General features: G+C 39.6%; 1 protein-coding gene across 1 annotated transcript; it reads right to left on the reverse strand.

Moving 5' to 3' along the window:
- Nucleotides 1-3,040: 3,040 nt before the first annotated feature.
- Nucleotides 3,041-19,321, reverse strand: IL26 (interleukin 26). The gene is made up of 5 exons (XM_017675337.2): nt 19,121-19,321; nt 18,979-19,035; nt 18,675-18,809; nt 3,712-3,777; nt 3,041-3,630 (listed from the first exon to the last, which is right to left on the reverse strand). The coding sequence occupies exons 1-5, from the start codon at nt 19,289-19,291 to the stop codon at nt 3,544-3,546; spliced, it is 516 nt and encodes a 171-aa protein (XP_017530826.1). The 5' UTR covers nt 19,292-19,321; the 3' UTR covers nt 3,041-3,543.
- Between the last annotated feature and the right edge of the window lie 7,891 nt (nt 19,322-27,212).

Below are 27,212 nucleotides of genomic sequence, written 5' to 3' on the forward strand. Positions count from 1 at the left end.
GGAATGACTGACTGGGTGAGCACGCTCTCATATCTCCGTCTCTGGAAACAATGACAGGAGCTCTGAAACCAGTTTGAAACCTGAACATCATGGCTTGACTTTTTCTAAACTGGTCTATGTGGGAAGGTTAAAAAGATCAAGTTCTAATTTCCAGTGATTTCTAAGTTGGACCAGAATGAAGTAGTGGAAATTTATTATATGCAGTGTTTCCTAATGTATGAGACACATTCCACCTGGGGTTTGCAAGATGATTCTCCATGGCACACAAATGAACACGTTTTAGTTAAGAACATATTTATTCAAGTTTAATAGCCTATTTTAAAAGTGAAATATTTATTTACAGCTATCTTTAATTTGGGACAAATAAAAAAGTATGTTGATTTAAATTCATTAAATAATAATTCATTAACTCATAATTTAATTCATTACATGAGATAGGTGCTTTCAGAGGACTCAAGTTGGGAGACACTGCTATGTTACACTCCTCAAGGTTCATGCCAACCAGTGAAAACTATGGCAGTAGGTTTACCAGAGCCAGAAGAAACCCTGGAGGCTCTCTAATCTAATTCACTATTTTATTCACTTAGTCATTCAACAAGTATTTTTCAGGCCCGTACCTGGTACGAGGATCTGCGCAGAATGGCAGTCAATCAGAGAAGAACAGTCCAGTGGGAGAAAGAGATATTAAATATTAGAGGAATTATAATTATAATAGGTTCTTTGAAGTAAAGCATGTATGAAGCCATTAATAGCAGGACAACGTTTGAACTAAATCTTAGAGGATCAGGAGAAATTAGCCAGACAAATCAGGGCTTGGGGAGCTGGATTGCAGGCAGGCGGTGGGAAGAGAAGAGAGTGTGAGAGACCCTGAGGAGGCAGTGTGGCTGGAGCAAGAGAAGACCTCAGTCCTCCACAGTGCAGACATCTGCATAGATCTCCCACGGCAGTAATTTCACTCAAGACCAATCTAGACATGGAGGTGTAGAAGGCAAAGTAACCTGACATTGGCCACACATCCTAAGATCAGCTGGGCAAAGGCATCAATCCATTGTCTCCAGGGTTTACCATGCTTATGTAGTGCCCTGCATTCAGGCCTCTCCTGGGTGCTGGGGACCCTATGGGGACAAAACAGTGAAAGTCCTGCCCCACAGAGTCTATATTCTGATAGAGTGGAGACAGTCAATCAACAAACAAGTCAATACAAGCATACCAGTGGCATTAAGTGGTTTAGAGAAAAGTGATGAAGGATGATGGGTTGGCTTGGGAGGGGGGTTGTTTTATATGGGCAATCGCCTGTGATGTGGAAAGAAACCTGAAGGAAATTGGAACAAGTCAGGTCTGTTCACTTCACTGAGGGCTCTTTCTACCATTTTGGTGCCCAGGCTCTTTCTGCTCTGCCCTGTGCTCACAGCAGTTTCAGTTTCTGTAGCTCAAATCAAGTGTTGACAGACAAAACATTTTAATAGGAAATGTAGTCTCCTAGGTATGATGCAGGAGGGATCTATCAGAAGGAATCTCCCTCTACAAAAGCTAAATGGCTTTGGGTTTATAGAACATTGCATGGGCATTTTAGGGGGTATGGTCATTTCCCAAATGTAAGCATCCCTGGTTCTGAAAATATCCAAAATGGATCCTGTAAATCAGAGGGGAAGCTTCACCCTTAGCCCACAGTGACCCCACCAAAAGCAGTATCTTCCCTGTGCCCAAAACACAGCTGTTCTCTGCTTAGCTACCTTTTCAACATACCAGCCTTTATTCAAACCCACCAAAAAAAACATGCTCTCTCCTTAAACATTTCAAAAAAAATTTGTTTGTGAATAGGCACCAGTCCATGAATATTGATTTTTTACTTGGTGATAACTTTTAAGTTCTTATGGTCCTTCCTACTGAGTTTAGCAGCCTTTGGGCTATTCTGGGCAAACCAAAGAAGTATTTGCCATGGCTACTCTGCTGTCTGGAAGCTCTAAGGAATGGTGCAGTTTATGAATGGTGTGTAATCAAGGCTGGAGACTCTGGGCTCTGTGGAAGCTCAGCACAGTCAGATTCAGGACCTCCTGCACCTTGAAAATACCAAGTGCCCTCAGAAGAGGGCAAGGTGGGCCGTGGGTGCAATGTCCCCTTTTAGGTTCACAGCAAAGCCAAGGGGTAGATTCCTGAACCTTGGATCCCAGCTCTTCCAAATGCTCCTCAGGAAAGGAGGCTGCCCCATTCCTGATGGCCTAGGAGGCTGTACAGGAAGCCCTAGTTCAACAGCATGAGATGAAGGGAGTCTGCCAGTCTCCCCCTGGCCAAGGTGCCCTCTAGCTCACCACACCTTTCCCTTCATGAAGATTTGTCTAATAACAAGGGCCCCAATAGAGATAAGACATGGGACCCCAGGGTCTTGATGGGAAAGGCAGAAAGGATGAGGGGCAGGGAATGCAGAGGTAATCTGGGATCTGGAAGAAAGCAAGAGAGGGTAGTCTCTGGTCAATAGGATAATGACTGTATGATTAAAAAGAAGAACAGAATGATGGGAAAATAATGACAAGAAGAGATGTCAAGGACAAAATCCATGAAAGCCCTGGGGAAGTCCTTCCTGTTAATATCACAAAACATCAAGTCAGTGTTTCTTTGTGTAGCAGGGGCACCATGAATACACTGGAGAATTGCCCATCACACAGGTTGCTGTCCAAAGCAGCCCAGGCCTAGAGCCTCAAAGCAGAGTCCCTTTAATGCAAAACAATGGTCAGGCCACATTACTTATTTAACTGAAGGCTAGCTGTGCAAGTAAAATTTTTAGATGGTATGAAAAGTTTCCTGTGGTGGAGGCTGTGGGGCATTTAGACTTTTATTTGGCCTCTAATCTTCCTAATTGTATGGCACCCGGAAGGAGCATTATCAAGCTTCAACATCATTTCAGCTGGGTTATTTGTGGTCTTTGCGGCTTGGTTATCTGTCAAAGGCACTCCTGGTACACCCTTCCAAGCAGTTAGTGTGTATGTGTGTGTCCTGTTTGATCTGATCTGACTGCTACCCATTGAACTCAGTGAAATTTTAGCATGCTGTCACAGAAAGGGCATGCGGGGGAAAGAAACACAGTTTATTTAAAAATTTAATTAAAATCAAAATTCACCCTGAGCATAATTCATAACCATCAAACCCTTAAGTAGACAATAATCATGTACACAGCATCTACTTAAGTCTCAATAACATTATATTATATCCCAGAAATCTGTCATTTTCCCTACACAAATATTACGTAAGTTGATTTTGGTTATACACCTTTACATTAAAATTATACAATGTACTCAGGAATAACAAAACATGGTCAAGATGAAAGCATTTTTTGAAAATACAGAAAAACGTACATATCAGTAACAATTTACTTAACTCCAAAACTTTCTTACATTAAATTCCTCTAGTCTGTTTGAATCATTTAACTTGCTATCAGTACTCTCTGTACAAAACTTTTAAAAAGAAATACTCTGTTACAAACTTATTTCTGGTTGTTCTCATTATTTTTCAAAATAACCATCAAATCAATACACTTAGCTTCTTGCATTACTTAACACTCTCCAGGAATTGTTTAATCCAGGAAAGAAGAATTCCCAGTTCACTGATGGCTTTGTAGATTCCTTTGTTTCCAGTCTGCAGGTAGGGATATAAAAGCAAAAATCTTTCATATTTTAAAAAACCAAGTATTCAAAAACAAGGATTTGGAATACTTACCCCATAAAATGTTCTCTTCATCCTGGTAATGGATTTCATCTCTCTAGCTGAGGAAGCACAGGAAATCTAATAAATCAACAGATAATATTGTTGAAGAGACACTAATAATACTCTGCCATCTGTTCAACAAACATTGAGCAGATACAATGTGCTGGGTATGGATAGTCACTGACAAGAGATACATGGTCTCTGTTCTAGCAGGGCTTAGTTTCATGGGGGAGACAGATGATAAATAAGAAAACAAAAATAAAAATAAAAATTCACAAATTATAATTAAAGCTGTGTTTGTAATGCACAAGACTCTATGATGGAGATTTACAGTAATAACCTACTTTCATTGAATGGTCAGGGAGAGCTTTTTTGAAGGCCGACACTTAAATTAAGATCTGACAAACAAGAAGGTTTAATGGAAAAGTGAAGAAAGGAAATAGGGGGTTGGGGAGGATATACAGGAAAGAATAGCTCAGGCAGAGGGAAAGATGTGCAAAGGCCCTGAGGCAGGAAAAACTTAGTGATTTCCTGAAACTGAAAGAAAGAAACATGGCTGGAGCAATTGAGCAAGAAAAATGGGGCATGCATGAGACATGTGGCAACAACAAGAAAAATTTTACTTTCTGAAAAATCACCCATTATGTACACTGCACAGTACAATATGCAGGTATCATTTGCCAGGAGAAAGCACCAGGAAATTAGTATTCATTTCTAAATTAGAAAGAGCAGGCTGGTGTCTTCAGAAGATAGTCTGTAGCCTGGCCAGGGGAAATGACCAGTATCCTTTGAGTAAGTGAATTTTCAAGCCCTATCTGAGCACAGGAATCACTTGGGAGTGAAGTAGGAGGAAATTACCATCATCATTCTATTCTCCAGCAAATTTCTGTAGGGTTAATTAGAGAAAAGGGATGAAAAGGGAGAAATGTCATCTACTTAGGTTTTACTTATAAAACCTTAGTGCTGGAGTAGGGCAAAGAAATTGGATAGGACAATTCTTCTCAATTTACAGAAAAGGAAACCAAGCCCAAGTGGTTAAGTCACTTGTCTCAGGGGTCACGGGAAGTCCTGTCCAAAGGGATAAAAGAGAGTCACAGGCACATCATAAAGATAACAATTAAAAGTCATGAAACAAAAGCGGCTAACAGAGAACATCTATTAAAACAAAGAAAACATGGCTAATATCAACCAACAGATCCCTTTAGGTGAGAAACAAAGAGAAGTGGGAGGAAGGGGCAGGATTAGGGCTCCTTTCTTATCAAGAGAAAAAAATGGGAAGATTGAAGAGAGTTACTCCCTTAGCGCTGTTGCAAAGGCTTAAGGCGGTGAGGGTGTAAGGCGGTGAGGGTGTCAAGACTCTGCCCAAATGGGGGCTCTCCCTTCAGGTCAGACTCTAAGTGAGAAGGAATATCCTCCTCGCCAAGGGGCTTCATGCAAGATTAGGCAGAGGAGAGCTGCAGACACAGAATGTTCCTGTTAAGGAGCAGTTTTGGGGATTCACAAGCATTGGGTTGGACCTCCTGTGGTAAAAACCCTGAATCAAGAGAACATTTCAACCCAGATCCTACGAGGCCGAAACAATGCATGACAGACCCAGGGCAGTGGTGGCTAATGTCAGAGGAGACAATCAGAAAAAAAAATTTGTTCATTCATGAAGTGCCTCCTATGTGTCAAGCCATCTGCTAGGCACTAGACATAATGATGAACAAAACAGAGTTAGTAAATAAAGTATCTGTAGGAAAATCAATAAAATACAGCATCAATATCAGAAGGTAAAAATTCAACAGTTCTAGGAGCTCTCTTTAACCCAAGTCTCCTTCAAGTAAAGACAAAAATACTGAGAAGATTGTTAGGTAAAAATAACAATAGTCAAAATGTATAATGTTAGTATCATGTATCAGACACCAATCTGAAGGCTCTAGTTACATTAACTCATTCAGTTTTTGCAATCCTATGAGGTAGATACCATTACCCCTCATTTTACAGATCAGGAAACCGAAGCATAGTAGTTAATACTCTGCTCATGTTCACACTGTTATTAGGTGGAAAAGCTGAGATCTGAATGAACCCAAGTATTCTGATTCCTGAGTATTTAAAGCCACTTAGTATACTAACAAAACAAAAGCCTAACTTGAGATATTCTCTTGTTGAAAACATTCAAAATGAGGGATTAGCTCCAAATGGAAAAATGTTGGAAATGGCTTTAAAAGACTAAATTGATTAACAGAGATAAAGACAAGGAAAAAGAAGATTTCAACCTGAAAATGGACATCACAACAAACAAAAAAAGAAACCTTGTGTGTGTGTGTGTGTGTGTGTGTGTGTGTGTGTGTGTGTGTGTGTGTTTTCTTTGTTCATTTGTTTTTTCCGATTGGAAATTCAAAAGGAAATTTTAGAAATACCAAGTCTAGTTCCAGCCAAGATTGTAGATATGGGAAGAATTTAGAGAAGTCTGCTGTTCATAATTTTATAAATGGAGAGTATTTTGTATTTATTTTATTTAGTTTGGAAGTTAAATCCTGCTAGCCTGAAAATAACATAGAAGTAGTTGGCTCAACTCTTGCAATCAGGAAAAAAAGGGGCCTTGATAAAGAGAATCAACACTTGCCTAATTCCAAGGCACTATATCAACGTTCTTAGATGCCAAGCTCAATTGCAGAACACAGAAAAGGCAACTCACATGGCACAATGTCAAACATGCAAGTGTTAGGATTTAGAGATTTAATATTGAAAGTGGGAGACCAAAGAATCCAACCAAATTCTGGACATTAGAGAAGTGTAGTGTCAGGAAGGCATTCCTGTTGGCGATGTGCTCTGCCCAGAGGACTTGCTCTGCAGGACATCCCACAGCAGGGTGGGAAGGACAAGAAAGGCTGCTGACTTCACTCCACCTACAGCACATGCTACCCTAAGAAGAGTGAGAATAGAAAAGGAGAAAAACAAGGTTCAGTCAAAAACAAAACAAAGCAAACTTAATAGGTACAGGGTTGCCACTAGAGCTATGCTGGTTTATAGGATGCTTCTGGTGCCTTGAGCTCCATTTACTATAAACGACTCAGGTAAAGATGTGGGGCAGAAGGTTCTCATTTTCCTCAGTGTCATAAATATGTCTACAGAGCCAGTAGGACAGCCAAATTTTACTACCATAATTTTGATTGCTTTGCTTGGAAGGAGAAATTTATTAAAGAGTGATTTCCTTACCTCATATTTCAGTGTAGAGTTGCATTTGCTGCAAACAGAATGCCTAATAAAGGGTCAACAGTTTTATTGTAAGAATGGCTGAATGGCTTGACAAACTCATGCAGAGCAAATAGGATCTAGACTAGAGGCAACTTATTGGTAGTACTACAGTAACTGGGGACAAGCACAAAGAAAAGCATGAGAGTTATAGAATAACACAAGGCAAACAGCCTAATCAATCATCATTAAGTCAACATTTTTATTGCATACTTACTAAATGATAGGCATGCAATAATGTCTCTGCATTCAAAGAATTGACTTAGTTAGTTTATTAGAGTACCCTACATAATGACAACAGCCTTGAGCATAAGTGATGGCTGACAATCTACTCAGACAGACAGTAATGCAAAATTACGACACTATGTGATAAATACGATGATAAAAAATATATATATATAACTGCTCTGGGAGGCAGAGCAGAGGCAATCTGATTATGGGATCATAGAAGGATTCCAGAGTGAGTTGCATTTTGAAAGGTATGTGAGATAGGGTGGAAGGAGCAGGGAGAAGGGAGGAGTAGGGAGAGGAAGCACGGTGTTCTCGGGCTGGAGAGACCAGAGATGATTTGAATACCCTTGCAGTCTGAACTGAAATTCTCAGACTCATTGTCTATGGAACGGCCCCTAGCCTCCAGCCCCACTGCAGCACATCCTTCCATTTGTTCCCTTCACAGCACCTATGACCATCGGAGACTAGCTGAAACTGGCTGAAAGCATTTCCAAGGAGTTCTGTTAAGGACAGAGATATTTTATGTCAATTTTTATTGTATATCCAGCACCTAGAATAGCATTCAGCAAATACTAGATACTCAATAAATTCATTCATTGGTTGAATGAAAGAACCAATGAATGAATTGCAAACATCAGTTTACAGCCTTGGGGTCCACAAAGCCTACTTACTGGTTTAATAAGTTTAAAGCATGTCCAGAGCATTAGTGAGCCTTACAGCTTGTTAAAAACAATGGGATGAATAAGTAATAATGAATTAGTTTGTGTGCCCCAAGTTTTCAAGTGTTTGCAAAGTCATCCAAATGTGTACCTGTGTATGGCAGCAGAAGCAGAAATGGAAAATCCCTCTCCACAGATAATTCTGAGAAAACGAAATATGTGGGTCATGAGTGGAACAGCTTGTAGTCTCTCAGGGAATTCACTGCTTATACTATATTCTAAGAACCACCTAAATCCTTTCTCCAAAAAGCTTCATTCTATTATATCCTGTTATAAACATATGCAGTATTCCCACAACCATTGGCTGAGTATAAAATCATACATACATTCTTCTATATTTTATTTACCTCAGTATACAACTTCAGACCACATTATAGCTATCTTTTTTTGTTTTCCTTTTTTTTTTTTTTTTTGGTTTGGGGTTTTCTGTTCTTTTCTTTCAGTTGACCTTAATGGTTTAAATAGTTCCTCTGGCTATGGCCTTGGTTTCCTGAAACTTCCTTTCCCCGGACAGGCAAATGATAGGTAAGGGATTAAAGATTAAATTAACTTAATTCTATTGTATAACAGCATATACAGAGTATAAGTGAATCTCATTAGTCAGCTTTTCACAGCTTTTCATGGGAGGCTTACAATTACCTGAGGTGCCCTGAAAATAATGGTAAAGAAAAGTTTATCAGTGTAGCCTGTTACAAAAGTAAATTTTTAAGTATTAAATACCAGTTTGGCAAAAGTCTGGGCACTAGGAACCAAGACCAAACTACTGAGACCAGAAAGGTTTATAGGAAACTTAGAAAGAAAATTTTTAAGTTAGTGCTACTAGAAGAAAGCATGACTATACAGCATGACTATATTTGCAACCAAGGATGTTGCATGGAAGAAAAAGAGAATGACCTAAGTATAGCCATTGTCTCTCTTCAAAACCAAATTCATAACCAGACATTTAATTTTAGAAAAAGCAAATAATGATACCCAATACCTGAGTAAATATATATCAGAAGAGCTTACAAAATATCTTATTTCTGTTCTCCGTACTAGCAGACCCATCTGATACAGTAAGTATATATGTTCTTGCTTGCCTACACTAATCTTAGACCCTCATAAAACATTTCTCCATGTTTCAATCATACATTGAGTTTCTAAATACCCTAACTATAAACAGATACTAGGGTAAGATAATTTTATTGTGAATTTTTTTAAATTCCCAGCATAATTACCTTTTATCAGAATGAGTACACATATGGATATTAAGTAGACTTATTGTAGTTTTCATTTCACAGTCACACAGATATCAAATCATTATTTTATATACCTGAACCTTGTATAATGCTATAATTTAATTATATCTCAATAAAAATAGAATGAGACTATGCAATTTAGCACATAAAGTGATAGAGTTGTGCCCCACAATTTTGACAGAGAAGTTACATATCATTAACCAAGGAATAAATTTGTCAGCAAAGAGATTCTACAGTATAATTAGACAATATGTTTACCAAGATTAAAATCAGTTACTCTTCAATGATCTGTTTAAATTAAAGTACTACTGTAAATTATACATGTTATGCAAGTTAACATTCACATTAGGCACTAGAAAGGTATTTGACAAGACAACCACTCCTTTGGAAATTGTTGAGAAGATGTAATCAGAAGAAAATTAGTGTTTTGTGCATGGAAAGCAATAAGGAAAGGCGCTAATTATTTTGCAGAACTACTACATGCCAGACACTTTGATATATTATGTCATTTAAATCATCCAGCCACCACAAGATGAGGTTATTAGTATTGTTGAAGATGGGTTTTCACCTTTGCAGTTAACTGAAGAATAATACAGGGTTTGTCTCACTTCAGGTTTTATCAGTTCAATCAACTGCAATTTCAAAATATTTGAAATTACAAGGATAAATAATTGGCAGTACTTCACAAGCTAACAAGCTAGTTGAAATTGATACAAATTAGTTATTAAACACACAGCAAGGAATGGAGACATAAAAATTCTATTTGCCAAGATCTATAAGATTTTAAAATCAATAACATATAATGAATATAAAGAAATATATCTCTCTAATTACCATTTACTAGTCAAGCTCTCAAAATGTTAATGAAAGTAGATGATGAAATCTTGAAAACTAATGGAATTTTTTTTTTCCTTTTCAACTTTGATCACTAGCAATTAGGCAAATTATTTTATGCATTCAACTAAGCAATTATTTTGTTCCCTTTCAAATATGAAAGGATTTGAGTTCTATGAGGATCTTTAAAATGTCTTTTTACATAAACATAGGTCCATTGCCAGCCATGGCTAGCAAAGATTATAAAAATAAAAATGATTGCATCATTCTTATTTTCCTTGAACAATTACACAATATAGATTAGCCAAGCCAAACGAATTTAAATGTAATATTTTATTTGGTGCTGCGAAATGCCTAGAATGTTACCAGAAACAATGAGATGACATTCAAATACAGTAATACTGGGACTTCAGACCTTGATTTATCATGATAATTATTGTGGTGCTGCTTTTCAAAGAGTGACACAAGAAGATGCCAGTCTTAGACTTACAAAGAAACTAAAAGGCAGATAGCTTATAGAAATCAAAAGGGCTTCTTAAAAATGAAAAATAACTTAAGTCCATTAGTTAATAATGAAACTAAGAGAAAATAACAACTCATTGGTCATCTTAGAAAAATGTTGGAAAATCAATTCCTCATATTGAAAACTGATAAACAAGAAAATGAATTAAGTATATAAGTTCCTCAGGATAGCCAAATAGTAAGGGGTAGGTTCTGATTATAGATTTATTCCTGCTTATAAACAAAGAAAGCATAATAGAATTTTTAAAACATCATTTTGCAATGCCATGTGAATTAATAAATCTAGACAATAGTGGATGGGAAAAAAACACAACCTTAGGATATGCTGCCTACAAGAAACCCACTTTAAATAAACTCACAAATAGAAGTAAAAGGATAGAGAAGGATATATCATGGCAACACTAATAAAAAGAAGGCTGGGGTAGTTCTATTAGTATCAGAAAAAGTAGGTTTCAAAACAAAGAATATTATTAGGAACAATAGAGTAATTTTAAAACAATAAAGGGTCAATTTATCAAGATGACATTACAATCATTAATATTTATGTACCAAACATCAAGATTTCAAAAGACATGACTTTCTACCATGAATACTGATAGAACATCAAGGAAAAATGAAGGAATCCAATGTCAATGACTGATAGAATAAGTGGAAAGAAAATTAGTAAAGGTATAGAAAGATTAAAAAACAATAACAACTAGATCTGATATTTATAGAATACTCTACACAACAGCAGAATATCTATTCTTTTCAAATACAGATAAAAAATTTACCAAAATAGACCAAATTCTAGGCCATAACACATGGCTCAACAGTATAAAAATATTCAAGTCATGTAAAGTATGTTCTCTGGCCAAAATGGAATCAAATTAGAAATCAAAATTAGAAAGGTATCTGAAAAAACCCCAAGTATACAGAAACTAAATAATACCCTTCCAAATAACTCATGTACCAAAGGAAAAATCAAAAGGGAAATCAGAAAGTATTTTAAAGTGGATGATACAGAATATATTTCAAAACACATGTATTCAAAATCAGTAAGAAAACAACCCATTTTTTTAAAAAATGGCAGAATATTTGAACAGACACTTCACCAAAGAAGATATGTAGATGGTAATTAGGCAAATCACAAGATGCTGACCTCATTAACCAGTGGGGAAATGCAATTGAAAACACAGCGTAATACCACGACCCTCCAACTAGCTGACTAACATTTTTAAATATTGACCCTACCAAGTGATAGAAAGAATATTCAGCAATTTGAAGTCTCACACACTACTAGTGGAAATGTAAAAGGATACAACCACTTTGGAAAAGAGCTTGGCTGTTTCTTACAAAGTTAAACAGACACCAATTTATGATTCAGCCACTCTACTTCTAGGTATTTAGCTCCCAAAATGATATCTGTCCAAACCAAGATTTATATATGAATTTTCAAAGCAAGTTTATTTGTGATAGCCAAAAACTATAGGGAAAAAAAACCTATTAATAGGTGAATAGATAAATGGTAGTATATCATTATAAAGGAATATTACTTAGCAATAAAAAGGAAATGAATTATTGATACAGTCAATAGCATGAATCAATCTCAAAATAATTATGCTGAGTGAAAGAAGTCAGACATAAAAGAAATGTAACCCATATAATACCATTTACATTAAATCCTAGGAAATGCAAACAGATCTATAGTGACAGAAAGCAGATCAAAGAGTGGTTCCCAGGAAACAGAGGGACAGGTTTAGAGAGGGAGGGGTTTACAAAGACACTTTTGGGAGTGATGGGTATGTTTATTATCTTACTTGTGGATGGTTTCAGTGTATACATACATCCAAATCAACAAATCAACACACTTTGATTATGTTCAGTTAATTGTAAATCAATTTTATCTCAATGAATCTGTTAATAAATACATCATAAATATTGAACATACACAATATATATATGGAGAGCACATATAGTACTCTTATGATTACACATATGCAAGGGCTCCTCAAAGTTTTAGCAGATCTAAGGCAACTTACTAACCTTCCTCCAAGCTTTCTCCTTCTGTTCTCTTAATGAATAAACCCTACCACCAGACCAGCCCCCAGCGCAAAAACATGAGGCTCACCCCAGCCTCTCCACCCTTCCTTGGACTCTCCCCACCCTTCTCTACTACATCAGGGTGCCACCACTTTAATCCAGGCACATTACGGTAATGCTCTTCCCATTATTTCCTCTGCCTCAGCCTCACTCCCACCTGTACCCTCCATGTTCACTAAAGAAGTTTTTCTAAAACAGAGTGTTTGAGCATGCCATGACTTTCAATGCTTTTCCATTTTCTTCAGAACACAACCCAAACACCTTAGCTAATCTTCCCATGCCTTTCCTAACTGACTGTTATCAGCATCTCCTGGCTAAAATCTGAACACCCAGCCTTCTCTTCATATTCTCCATGCCACTTCACACACGTCTCGATATTACTTGTAGTTTCCTGAATGTGATGTATTGTTTTACACCATCACGCCTTTATTCAAGCTTCTCCCCCTGCCATTCCTGCTCCGCATTCCCCAGGAAATTAAACTCTGTCATCACCTCCTTTCATAAGACTCTTGACTTTCTCCCCACATACACCCCAAACCCCAGAGCAGATAGAATTAACAAATTCATCTATTGTGCTTCCACAACAACTTTTTAAGACAGAAAACTCAGGTTTCACACATGTTGCATTTCATGACTCACTGGCCTTCTTGTTCACATCTCTCTCCAAACAAGAGTATAAGCTCTGGAGAGCAGGGACCAAACCGTACTGGCCTTTCTTATCCCAGCACCTAGCAGAGGACCTGGGAAATACAGAAGTAGGCCAAACTGCTGTAAACTGTTTGACAGTTTACAAAGTTTTCTTGTTTCTTTTAACCAGTTTTAGTTTCAGTGATTGAGTTTTGGGTTTTCATTTTATCTTTATAACACCATTTTAAGAAAAGTTCAATTTTTATCTCAGTTCCCTTCTAATTGATGAGAAGAATATATTCACAAGAAGAAATCATTTGTTAAATACAATCATAAACAGAACCACCCTGTACCACTGTGCCCTGCACATGAGTGCTTGGCTTAAGGGAGTGTCCCCATCGATTCACTGTACCACACTCACACCACATGTGAAGGCCATACCCTGTTTCTAATTTGTGCAGTTACTCTACAACTAAGCATGGCCCTGATTGTAAATAATACACTAATGAAAAATTTTTGAATAATCACGGCAAAGACTGCTAACTATTGGTCAAATTTTATTTCCTCTTCTTCTTTGCCATAAGCTAGACTACATTTCCCAGAATTCCTTGCAGTTACTGTGGCCATATGACTAGTTCTGGGCAATGGAATATGAGCAGAATGATAACTGTCATTTGGGGAACAAGGCTTATAAGAAGCTATGTCTTCTTCCTGCACTCATCCCACCTCACTTGGATGCAAAAAACCTGGGGAATGGCAGAGCAGAACTGCCATATGGAAGGTACCTGGGTCCCTGATTTATAATGTGGAGGAAAGTAACCTCACCCAGAAGAATCCCAGTTGGGATTTTACATGAGGAAGAAATTAAGTTCTAAAATGTGAAGCTGCTAAAATTTGTGGGAATATTTGTCACAGCAGTTAATGTGTCTCCAATGCTGAAATTGATACATATACTTGAATGTATTCTTGACCTTGCAGAATTCTTACAAATGCACTCCTCTCACGTACAAGACTATATTAATGTGAAATATATTCATAAGAATTCTGCAAGTTCAGAAAGATTAAATTCTTATGACTCTTCTTGATTCCCCAGTTTCCCTTCTCTCTGCTATTCAGTCTCCAATTCCATAGGTAGGAACCCAGAACTGAGACAAATTAGACTATTACTTAGAAATTCTTTCATATGTAGGTGTCATAAAATCCAGTCAACTAAAACCAAATAAGTAAAGGAAACGATGGATTGAAAAAGTTAGTCATTGGCACATTGGCCATTTAGCAAATTAACTTGAAACAGGTATGTCGAATATTCTGAAAAGAAGTTCAGGGAAAGGAAAGATGGAGGAGGAATGGTGGAGAGGGAATAAGAAGAGAGGAATAAGAGAAGAAAAGGAGGAAAACCCTTGGTCCCAGCCACTCACTGGCTACCCATCAAGTATAAATCCATAAACCCTCAAAATACGGATAATTATTTGTTTCCCTGCCTTAATCACATAAAAATAAGTGGCACGGTATTACTTGCAAAATAACAAATAAGGGGAAAAAACAGGACTATTTGCTTGCTGTGGACATTTTAATTTTGTATTTGAATTTTGAACTGAAACACCTAAAACCTAGAAATGTTCAATGGTTGCTTGGTGATTTAATGTCAAAAGACTTTATCTACAGCCAGTAATCTTCAAGTTCCACCTGAAGTACAAAATGGGAAAGAGATGTCGATCATCTCCAGCTGACAGCCTGTGACCCACTACCTAAGTACTGGCTGTAGTAGACTAAGCTTTTACGTTTTTTTCTTTGGTGATATGAAACAACTCCTTCCAAGGATTATTCAAATACAACCCAAGTTATATGCCCAAGATAATGAGATTTGGTAATATAATACATCAGTATTCCATCACTGAAATTGTAATCTTCTCCCAACCCAAATGCTCCTACTAAAACCAAGGAAGGCCACCGTCAGTTTTAAAGGAGGAATTTACTACTTTGCTCTTGAGAAATAAAAAATGCCACCTATTTTAATGTATAATCAACAAAATCACCCAGAGTCAAATCCTATTTGATAAAATAGGACAGATTATGATAAAAAGAAATTTAATATCACAAATTAAAATGTCTTTGCATTTTTAGTGGAGTACTTTTTTTTTTAACAATTCTAGTTGTCCACTAAAAAGTGTCATCAGAAATAAAATATCCACATAGAACCAGAACATTCAAAAATACCATTACAAGGTAACTGTATTAATCCTCATTATTATCCTCAGTGTATTAAGATGCAAAATAATTGTTGGATTCTCTAAATTATATAAAGCAGTCTAGGTCATATCTTCCACTTTTTTTGTTATTTCCAGGTTTTGAGAAGGAAATATATTTTCAGAAGATCACACACCAATGCTTATTGTTGGCATAGATTCAAATCTCAAGTAAGTACACACATTAAGCAAATGGACTGTATGCCAAAATTCTGTAAGTCAACTGTTTTGAACTGACAATTTAACTCTGGCAACATCATAAATGCAGTGCTGGTGTTTGAATCCACCCCTCAAAATCCTACTTAGCCTGTAACATTACACCAACCTACGCATTAGCCTAGAGTTCTGAGCCCTAGAAACGGGGGTTGAACCATTTCCTCCCGTTTCCATATTACAGAAGAACCTTGGGCAAATTTTGAAATAGGTCAAGGTTCTACAGAAATAGAACCCACAGAACTCAGGGCCCCTCTTAAAGTCCCTCCCCCTTAAAACCTTTCCTGCTTTATTCGGACTGGAGCGTTTGTGTTCTGAATCCCCACCGCCTCGCTAGTTCAGTCATTATGCCAATTCGCCTTTCTTCCTCTTTTTATAATTGAAGTTATCTTGCTCCTCCCTCTCTTTGCCTAGAATCCTTCTTTCTCCAGCCCTCCCCCTACCCACCCACCGCCTTTCTCTCCTTTGCTCTGTGAAACTCCCACAGGGAAAGGGCTGGGGTTTACTCGTTTTTCCCGTAACAGCCTGGAGAGGAAGGACAAGAGAAATACAGCAAGTGTTAACTATTTTCTCTATGTGTGCTATTTATATATTGACTATATTTAGTGCCCATTTTTGACTAAGAAAATATCACGTTTAAGTTAATGCTGCCTACTTCACATTTTACAACGTCTCCCTGCTAAGCCTTGCCCCAGCCACTAATTTAGTATCCCACCTAGAACAGATGCTCAGGAAGTTCATATTAAACAGATACCAGCTTCTACTACCAAAAATACATAATTATTACTGGCCAAAAGATAAAACACAGGGCTAGTACCAATTTCCATAAAGCAATGTCTGAGAAGCCATTCCAAAGTTCGGGCTCATCCTCTGACTTTCCTTTTCACAGTTTCACAGAAGTGGTTGAAAGACCCCACGGCATAAACTCCACAGCTTGTGAGGCAAGTTAAGGGAAGCTAACACTGGCGCGTGCGGCTTCAGGTGGGAGAACGCGAGCAGGTGCCCCGGGAGGTTGATCGGATGGTGTGTTCATATTCGGCCACCAGGGGGAGCCAGCCACTTTGGTAACCCGCCGCGACCCGCGCTGCTCCCGTCCGCCGTGTGGCCCCAGTCCCTGAAAGAACCATCTCTATTGACAGATTGAGGACCCTTCAGGGAAAAACTTCCCTAAAAACAAATCGAGGAAAGCCAGAGTTCCTAGACAGGTCTGTGTTCTCTACGCTTTCCATCTAGAACATCGCTGGGTTGTTATAACTCTCAGGAGTTCTAGAGCTCTTTGAGCCAGGGAACCAAATCAATGATAAAAACCAGACTTGTCTTGGGGGGCTCCAGGTGCGCAGGCGCAGCGCACTGCATCAGGCAGGGATTTATTCTGCTCCCTCACCATCGTTAACGGACTTCACTTAGAAAAATTAAATCGATGGCTAACACCGCGGATGACACCTGCACAGAGCGACCAAGGTCTCCAGCAAAAGGGAAACAGAAGGTATATAAAAAAATAAATCAGCAAAGGCTAAGGAGGACCCCTGTCTCCAGACACTGAAATGGGAAGCAGCTCGCTAGTTCCCTGGGGTGACTCCACCCTAGCCTGCAGCTGCGGCAGGTGTCCTGCACCCGCTAATGCCAAGGCCTCAGTGGGTCGCGCTCTCCTCCTCAAGTCTTTCAGTGTGAAAATTCTTTTACTGGGGGTAATCAGCTAAAGGCAAAATGAAATATAAAATTACATAATAATTCAACTTAAATTTAAGAGACCATTCATACTGGTCACTGTCTTAGTAAGATGCCCTCATAGGTTAAAGACAGTATAAGCCAAAGAGAAGTGGTGCTTTTCCATTACCTCAGGGAAGGGTACTGGCTCAGAGGATTTTTCAGTGTTCTACAAAGTGATAGCAGCTGGTAATTTGTGTCGTTATTGTAACAGAATGGGAGAGTTTATGGAAAGCCATGCAACTCAAATCTCAAACAAGGACATAGCTTGAACATAAACTAAACCAAGAAAAAGAGATTACAAATTCATGGAAATTTTTTTACCTAAATGACCAACTCACCCTCATAAAATGTCTCTGTATCAATCAGGTACAGTTTAGGTTCCTGACCACTTTCACAGATCCCGAGAGAAGACATCTTCTTAGAAAACAAAAATCCACCTCCAGGTGCCCAGCATTTCAGTCTCAATGACCGTAAAGCCAAGCAGACATCTCATTTCCATCTGGCACCCCAAAGACTGCAGGAATCATCACTATCCCACCTTTGCTCTAAAAGGCCAGACAAAGCGTACTTGGGGCCCAAGGAGGGTCACAGAAAAGATTCAACACTCTGCACAGAGGCAGCTGACATTGCCCTGATCCTGACTGCTTGTCTTAATTAGTTTTGTCATGTTTTCTGCACTCGGGTCTTTATTACTGAGGATTTCTTATAGACATAAGGTCACTTTTACCTTCTTAATTGATTTCCCCTTGCTTTGAGTGTCAGAGACCATACCACAGCATCAAATACTTTTGATTCTGAAGATAACCCCCCTTTTTTTAAGTTTTGATTGAGACTATGTCTTAAGAAGGATAGAACTCTAAAAGAATAGATAAATAAATAAGAAAACGGCAGTCTAAAAGCTCTCATCAATATGAGAAAGACAGGAAGATAGAAAGAAAGAAGCCAACAGTAACAGCCTAGAATAGTGCTTGGCACATAGCTGGTGCTTGAAAAATTGGTACTGAATGAATTACTTGGGAATCATATAAAGAGGGAATGATTAAAAATAAATAAATATTTGAGGAGTATTCTGTGTTATTTTAGCTTTCTCCAATATGTTTTATGTGCCACTCCTTACGAAATGATAGACAGCAGCGTTGTGAGTTTGCATGGTTCCTTGAAGCTGCTTCCTGGACGATGAACTCTGCACTTGGACGACAAGCCAGCAATTAGAAAGCCCCTTTTACTCACCCTTTGCTGTGGAGACAGTTTCCTACATGCTGTTTTCGAGGAAAGTTTCTAGAATCAGACTGACCGTATTTGCTGTACATACTTACACAACGGCTCAATTTCTGCCTAAGGCTATGAAATTCTTCCACAAAGTCTTTTTGCTTGCAAACTTGCAATTGGAGTTGACCAAAAACGTCTTCCATGAAGAAGGACAGAAGCTGTTCTTGGAATCTGCAGTTTTTCTATAAATAAGATAAAAAATTGAGTAAGGTAAACCATGAACAGCTTTGTAAAATGTCACTGGAACATCCCCCTGATTATTGCTTAATGACCATCAAGAGGAATGAAAATGCAGGCAAAGAAGCATCAAACAAGTAGAAACGAGGAAAAGAAAAAGGCCCTTTGGTTTACCATAAATAGCTTTTTTGTTTTCTTCTTTAATAATCGTATGTTTTTTATGCTGTCTTCCTATAATAAAACAAAAAGATGTAAGTTTTATCCAAAATTATAAATGTCCTTTAGGTCTCCGTGCTAAGCAGCACTTGATACTTACGGGAATCGTTGCTTTTAGCCATGCCGCCTTGAGATAGAGTGTGTCAACCGCTTGGGACAGCGTTCCCCTCGGGGAACAACTTCTGGTGAGGGAAGCTGACTTGTGCTTGGCAATGGCAAGCGACAGAATGACACACAGCAACCCAGACCTCAAAATGCAAGTCACCTGCATTTCCCTCCACCCTGCTCCAGCCAGTGTCACTCAGAGCAGGCACAGAGTTACTTGTGTTGGTTAGATAAGAGGATAACCTACTTACTTTAGCCCTCAAGGCTGCTCCTCCAATGAGATTCTGTGAAAGATAACCTACACTTTATGTAGAGGAAGATCACTTTGGTTGTTCTATTTTTGTTAGAGCTTGCTTCATAATCAAAAATGTTGACCACACTGTCTGTGACGTTCATTAAAAGCTCAAGTTTACTGTTAAGTTTGCCCAAACAGTCAGAACTCCAGCAACATATCACATCAGACCCCATTATTTTAAGTTCTGCCATGCCAATAAAAGAGCCTGACCTCCTGGGGGGCATGTGATTTTTTTTAAATTCTCATATGAAAAAATAAAAATCTCCTTTTCTTATTAGTATCCCAGAAAATTTTAACCAAAGGAAAGAATGAGCAGTCCTAGGAAACCTGCTCAGGACTTCATATGGGTTTTACAGTCATCCTTCACCTGGCTCCTTTTTCCTCAGAAGCCATTGTTCTGCAACCAGCATCAAGAGAATACAAAAAATAAGTTTTCTAACTTTTATCAAGAATTTTTCCAGCTCAGTAATAGTAACTCTCATTAACGTATTCAAGACATGCTTGGAATTGGACCTGGGATAAAGGCCCACAGTTTGGGAGGTTCTCTCTCATCTCTGTCCAAGTTGACCACCTAGATTTTTCTTCTAGCTCTAGACTTCCAGTACAGTGTGAATTCCTTAAGGAAAGAGGCCCTATCTCTTAATCTTTGAATCCTCAGCTCCTGCCATGCTGCCTCTTCTAAAGAATCATATTCAATATTAGTTGAATAAATGCTTTCCTTTCACATCATGAGATGCTACTGAAACTGCCTTTTCTATTTATTCCATCAACAAATTTTTGCCAAGGATCTGACTAGACAAAGGATAGTGCTGGGTACCAGGCAGCTGTGAAGGCAGATGCACCATAGGCTCCTATCCTCAATTCTGTCCCAGTTCTTCCTGTGGTGGTAAGTATGGTTCATTTTGGGTAGCAGCCCCAAGGTAAGAAGGCAACACAGCCCAGAATTGTATACTGAGAGGCAGAGATACGTTGCCAAAGCCTAGAATGAAGAGAGTTCACAGAGCATCCAGGCAAGCCCACACTAGAAATCTGGTTGTGAGTATAAGATTCCTTAAACTAGGCCGAGTCAACAGCAAACATCAGAAGCCAACAGCAGTTTCTCAATCAAGGCGACCAGGGCTGGCAACAGGGCAAGGAGAAAGAATAACAGGAAAGGTCAAGCCCTAGGGAGTGTTTTCTGCTGTTTCCAGAAGTGCAGGGACCCTCTCTGAGGAGCACAAGCCTCCTGGCCGGAAGCACTACTGATGAAGGACACGCCCTCTGACATGAGAGGTTTCACAAAGAGCTGTTGCAGAAGGCAGCTGATCTGAAGTGCAAAGTGAGGTTCCACGAAATTTTATAAAAATTCAGGAAGAGGAAGAAGGATTCTTAGCTGGGAGTAGCTTAAAGAGTGTTTGAACTGCAGCATGAAAAACCCTAAGGATTTTGTTTTGTTCTGGTTTTTTTGAGTAGAGTAATGCCTACTATTCAAAGTTCCTTTAGACAAAAGAGTGTGAACACCAAGAATCAAAAGCCCAAATGCCTCACAGGGCATGGGATTAAAATAAACACCCTCAGTGGGTGGATACAAGACAATTGGGTCTAAATTGCTTATATTGTCACCAAGCCTAAAAGCTACCTAATTATATAGCCTATTAACATACTGTGTGGGTGCAATAAAAGGACCCAGAAAATACTGCCAAGAGCCATGTACTGCCTTGAGCAGCTCATTTAGGGTCCCTGATGTGTACCAATAAAACATTTAAGTGCAATTCAAATGGCTAATATTGATAAAGGAAATCAGTGGTGGGTTCTGACTGTTTTTTAATCTCTGGCAGCTGCATATCCACAAATGTCATATTCCTCAAATCACCATGGGCCAAAGAAGACCATCCATATTCCAGGGATGCCTCTGCTTTGGCTTACAGCCAGCTTACAACACCTGTGGTCATTCCTTGGTGACTGAAAACTCTATCACTCAGTTGATCATAGTCATTCTTCACCTAAGTCAGCAGACCTGCCTCATTAGGGTCCTTTAAACCATCAAATCTGACCTCAAAGGATGAATAGTGATCAATGTACAGGACACAGGTTCTGAGAGGTCCAAAGGGAGCTCCAGAAGTGGCCTAAATAATAGAAAAACCTTTAGAATAAGTACACAAAATATTCTTGAGGCACCAATTTGAAAGACAAGTCTCTGTTCATTTGGATGTGTCTTTATTATATCATTTTCACAAGTTTCTTATATAGAACTATATAAAATTGTTATTAATTAAAACATCTGGTGTTGAAACTCAGAGCCTCTCCTCACTAGTTGCATGGCCTTAGGAAAATTGCTAATCCTCTCTAAGCTTCAGTTTTTGTCACCATTAAAATGGGACAGTAATTATACCTACTTGAGAAAGTTGTCATGAGCAAAAAAATAGAGTAGTATAAATAGAATGCATAGCACAATGACAGCTACAGAGCATTCTGGAAGTGGTGGTAGCCATTGCATTATTTTTCAAGTCACAAATGTGTCTTGGCCTATTTGGGTGCTGTGATAAAATACCAAAGACTGGCTAATTTATAAACAACCAAAATTTATTTCTCAGTTTTGGAAGCTAAAAAGTCCAAGATCAACATGTCAGCATGGTCACATTCTAGTAAAGACTCTCTTCTGGGCTCCAGAAATAATCATAGATAAATATGTTCAATAAAATGATACCTAGGTTTTGTCCCTTCAGAAGTTGGTCACTCTCTCTTGGACAATTCCACACAGGAAACCTGTTTATCTCAGCTCACAGCATCAGAGAGTTGGATGAAAACAGGTTAGAGACAGAATGAAGAGTGTAGTAAATGGTCTGGACAAGAAAGAAAGGGAATATGGAAGCTAGATATGTGGAACAACATGAAGAGGAAAAGGACTTGAAAATTCACCGAGAGCCCCAGCCTGTGCCCCCAGTCATGGGCTGGGTAACCTGGGCTCTGTATGTCTTCATCCTCTATCATTCATTCATTCATTCACCCAACACTTACAGAGTTCTTGTTACCTCCCAGGCTTACTGAGGCTTGGGATATATCAATAATCAACAAAGAGAAAATTACTGACTTCATAAAACATCTTAGTAGTAGAGGAGGAGAGAGAGACAGACAATAAATAAACATAAGGCTTCTATGAAATGTCAAGCAATGGCTAAAATGAGGGAAGAAAATAACTTACAAAGATATCTATTCAGTCAAAAGAAATAATCGAGACAAAGATCTGCAGGAAATTGGAACTCAGAAGCCTGTGCGACTGGACCAGAGTGAGGGAGGAGGGCGAGGGGAAGGTGACATCAGTGAGGACACACCGAGTCAGCTAACACAGAACCTGCTAGGCTGTTACTGGTACTTACGCTTCCACTCCAGGTCATGTGGGAGCTTTGAGCAAAGAGGCGGTATCACCAGACTCAAGCTCTTTAAAAAAAAAAAGCAGAACCCAAATGCCTGTTGATGAATGGCTGGATGAACCAAGTGTGGTGTCCATACAATGGATTGTTACCATCATAAAGAGAAATGGAGTACCGATATATCCTACAACGTGGATAAACCTGGAAAACTGTATGCTACAGAAAAGACACCAGGCACAACAGGTCACAGATTATGTGATTCCATTTACGTGAAATATCCAGAATGGGTGAATACACAGAGACAGAAAACAGGTTGGTGCTTGCCAGGGGCCGGGAGGTGGGGCAATGGGCAGTAACTTCTCAAATGGGTACAGGGTTTCCTTTGAAGGGGATGGAAATGTGTTGGAACTACACAGAGGGAGTGGTCATGAATGCACATTTTGTAGTCCATTAGTAGTACATGATGAATGTACTAAATGCCAATGAATTGTTCACTTTAAAATGCTTAATTTTATGTTGTGTGAATTTCACCTCAATAAAAGAAAAGAAGGAAGAGGAGAGAAAGAGAAGAGAGACAGACAGAAAGAGACACACAGATGGACAGACAGATGGACAGACAGAGAAAAGCAAGGAAAGCCAATGCAGTGGGAGAGAAAGAAGCCACTTCTGAGCCATCGCCACACCAAACATTACCCGTGGTCCCAGCACTTACCTTCTTGTACAATCCAGAAGAGAATGTTTTTTAACTGTGGTGCAAATGTGAACATTTCAGTAGCTCTGGAAAAACATTTTTAAGAAGACAAGACTCCTACCTCATCCAATTTTTGAAACGTATTTACAGCCATTTAATGCTTTTTTAAGAGGCAAAATCATGACCTGGTTACTTGTTTTTCTACTGAACCAGAAATTAGTGGGATTAAGAGAAGCCTTGTGTCACAACTTAATATACCATAGACTGGTTGGGAGGAGAAAATTTCTATACCCTAATGGGGCATATCTAAATGTTTCCCATTGTATTTGAGAATATACTTAGTTTAGAGCATCTGGCATTGCTTCATTTGACAGAGGAAGAATCTGAGGCCCAGAGACATTTAGTCACATGCCCAGGGACACTCAGCCCCATCAGACAGAGGTCTCCACCAATGTTCATGAGCCCCCAAAGCCCATGTGTTTCCCACTCCCTGTGCAGCCTTCTGCCACACTGGACAGTAGGACAGAAGGAGGGTTTGAGGCTGTGGTGGGCACCACAGAAAATAAGCGATGGGACAGTCACTCAAGGAAAAAGGAATAAGAAGGAATAAAACTAAGGAATATAAGACAAATACTGTTGATATGTTATAGCCCCTGATGTATATCATAAAAGTGCCTAATTTTATACAATACTTCACAAAAATATTCCTTTACTTGGTCTTCCCAACACTTCTGGAGCTAAAGAGGGTCTGGTGTTTTCCAGTTTACAGGTGAGATCGCTCAGATGGAAAGACCTGCCTGAAGGCACAATGCTAGGAAGTAACCAGGCCTTGGCCCATGTCTTTGAACAACAAACCCAAGGGGGTTTCTCCTGGGCCATTGTGCCTCCTGATAAATAAATAAACATGATTCACGTATGAGTCCAAGATTTCCTGACAGACAGTGTAAGAACAAAAGAAAAAATAACGATTATGCCATCTCAACCTTCTCCATAGCTCTGTAGGTTTGGGGTTACTTTACCTTAGGCTATGTTTAGATTTGACCCATTAGTATCATAACATTGGCAGTTCGTTCTCTGGCAATGGGAAGCACATCATCCACAAAACCTGCAGAGAATATGGTGCCCTAATCGTGATTTCAAAAATAAAAAAATAGAAATACAAAAGCAGATTTCTCATAATAACCCACCACAAAGGATGACAGAAAAGGGACCCCTGCTGCTGTCCCCTCACCCCTAGCCTTGCAGAAGAAAAGGGAGAGCAAGGAGGTACATTGCACACATCTAAGCCTCCGTCAAAGTCTTACCAAAGCATATATGACTTAAAAATAGCCTCCACAGGTACATCAAAAGGAGGGCTCTCAGTAGTAACAGCAAGAATACAGGTGGCTTAGAAACCATGGCAGTGATTTTCCTAGAAACAGATATATCTTTTCTGTTGAGATGTATTAATCATCGGTCCATCTCTTGAGCTCCGAGGCCCTGGGGCATGTAGATGCCTGATAGACTTTACACAGACTGAGCAACACATTGGAACCTGAGCTTGTGGGCCACAGGCAACATGTTTTCTCCCTTAAAGACTTCTCCTTGCATTCAAAGTCAAAGCCCGAGTCCTCCCCATGGCCTATGGGCCAACTGACTTTGCCTATTCTTTCCTTTCTGGCCTCTCCTCCCACTGCTCTGCCCCTTGCTCACCTGCTGTAGCCACAATACCTCCTTGCTGCTCTTCAAACTCACCAAGGACACCTGCATCTCAGGGCCTTGGAACTTGCCTTTCCCTCTGCTGGAAGCACTTTTTCCCTGGAAATCTGCATGGCCAGCTCTTTCACATCTTTCAAATCTTGGCTCAAGTACCACCTTTTCAGCAAGGCCTTCCCAGGCTACCTGTTATGGGCTGAATGTTGTCCCCATCCCCCAAATCCACATGTTAAAGTCATAACCCCTACTGCCCCAGGATGTGACTGTATTTGGAGATGGGGTCTTTAAAGAGATAATCCAGTTTAGACGAAGGCATCTGAGTGGGTCCTACTCCATACGACTGGTGCCCTCATAATAGGAGATTAAGGCACAGACACTCATAGAAGGAAGACCATACAGACACAGGGAGAAGGTAGCTGTCTGCCAGCCAAGGACAGAGGCCTCGGAAGAAACCACCCCTGCTGACACCTGGAAGTCAGACTTCTAGCCTCTAGAATTGTGAGGTGATACATTTCTGTCTTTTAAGCCACGCAGCCCAGGGTACTTTATATGGCAGCCCTAGCATCCTAATGCAGTACCCTAATTAGAACTAACCCCTCTATCTTTTTCCTGTTTTATTTTTTCCAGAGCCTTTATCATTATCTAGCATATGTCTTATTTCACTTGCACATTTTATTTACTGTCTGTCTCCCTTCATGAAAATCTAAATGCCATCAGGGACTTCTGTCTGCCTGTTCATTGCTGCTACTCCCGTTCTAACTCATGACTGCCACTTAGTCTGCGTTCGGTAACTACCGTCCATTCCTGGATGCCCCACCATGTCATTAGTAAAGGACGCCCGGTGAGGTGAGGAGGAAACCAAAGGGCAGTCGGGGCTCTGAGGACAGGGAGGAAGAAATCTGGCTGCTGACACAATAAACTGTGTTTGGGAGGGCCTCTCTGGAGGTTTCTTCTTGCCCCGCCTCTGAGCTACCCTGGGCAGCCACAAGCAGGTTTTTTAATTTTCATTTTGCTGTAAGATCTATCGAGCCGAGTGGGCATGCCCTCCCCTGCCCTCAGTATTATTTCCTGTCTCTCGTCTTCATTTCAAACCAAACCAGGAGTGCAGAAGATCAGATCAGCTGAGCATCTGGGCCTGATGGAAACCCTTCTTGCAGGTCAGCACTGAGTGATGCTGGCTACTCCTTTTGGTTCTGCATCTTTTTCTCATAACTTCTACATACCAGCTGTCTGCTTTACTGCCATTAAATACCTCTGTGTTGTTTTGTATTGCTCTCGGATGGCAGAGATCAGCTAATAAGAGGTCTCTTATCCGTCCCGTAAACTTGTTTTCATGCTGATGTCTTCCAGGGGCTCTGCCTTGAATTAATGCATTCATTAGTTCTTTCAAAATGCAAGCCATTCTGCTACTCATAGCAGATCTTATACATTTTAAATCTATATCCATATCTATACCATATATACAGATATTATATATGTTGAACATGTGCGATGTGCCAGGCAATATTCTAGGTAGTGAGCACAATAAATGAAAATCCTTACCCTCATGGAGCATAGATTATAGTAAGGAACTGTCTTAGCCCAGATTCCCCAGAAAACAGAGCCTGGGGCAAAGATTAAGTGCAGATGCCTAATTAGGGGGCAGTGAGAGTGAAGGGAAAGTGAACTGGGGCCAACAGTCTCATGGGGAGCACATCCATGGGGGTGCATTAGGAGTACGGCTAATGATTTATGAAGAAAGACACCCAGTCTTTTTGCCATGTAGAATGACTCTAAAGAGGCCGTACAGAAACACGGGCCTTGGGTCAGACCAGGGCAAGGAGAGAAGGGAATGAAAATTTTACACCAGCTTCCTCCCATAAAGATTTGCCCCACGGGGAGCTCATCTCTACCGCCTCTGAGTGTTACCTGGCCCCTTCAGCAGTCAAGGGGGAGGCAGATTCCACAGTTTACCCCCGTGGAATTTTTTCTGATCCCAGAGTGGCAGAAAGAGCCAGAAGTTTCCCTGCAGTAGCACCTGAGAACAAAAGAGGCCACGGTGCATCTGAGATGGGAG

The sequence above is a fragment of the Manis javanica genome, chromosome 10, assembly GCF_040802235.1.
Source record: "Manis javanica isolate MJ-LG chromosome 10, MJ_LKY, whole genome shotgun sequence".
In the NCBI taxonomy this organism is placed as follows: domain Eukaryota; kingdom Metazoa; phylum Chordata; class Mammalia; order Pholidota; family Manidae; genus Manis; species Manis javanica.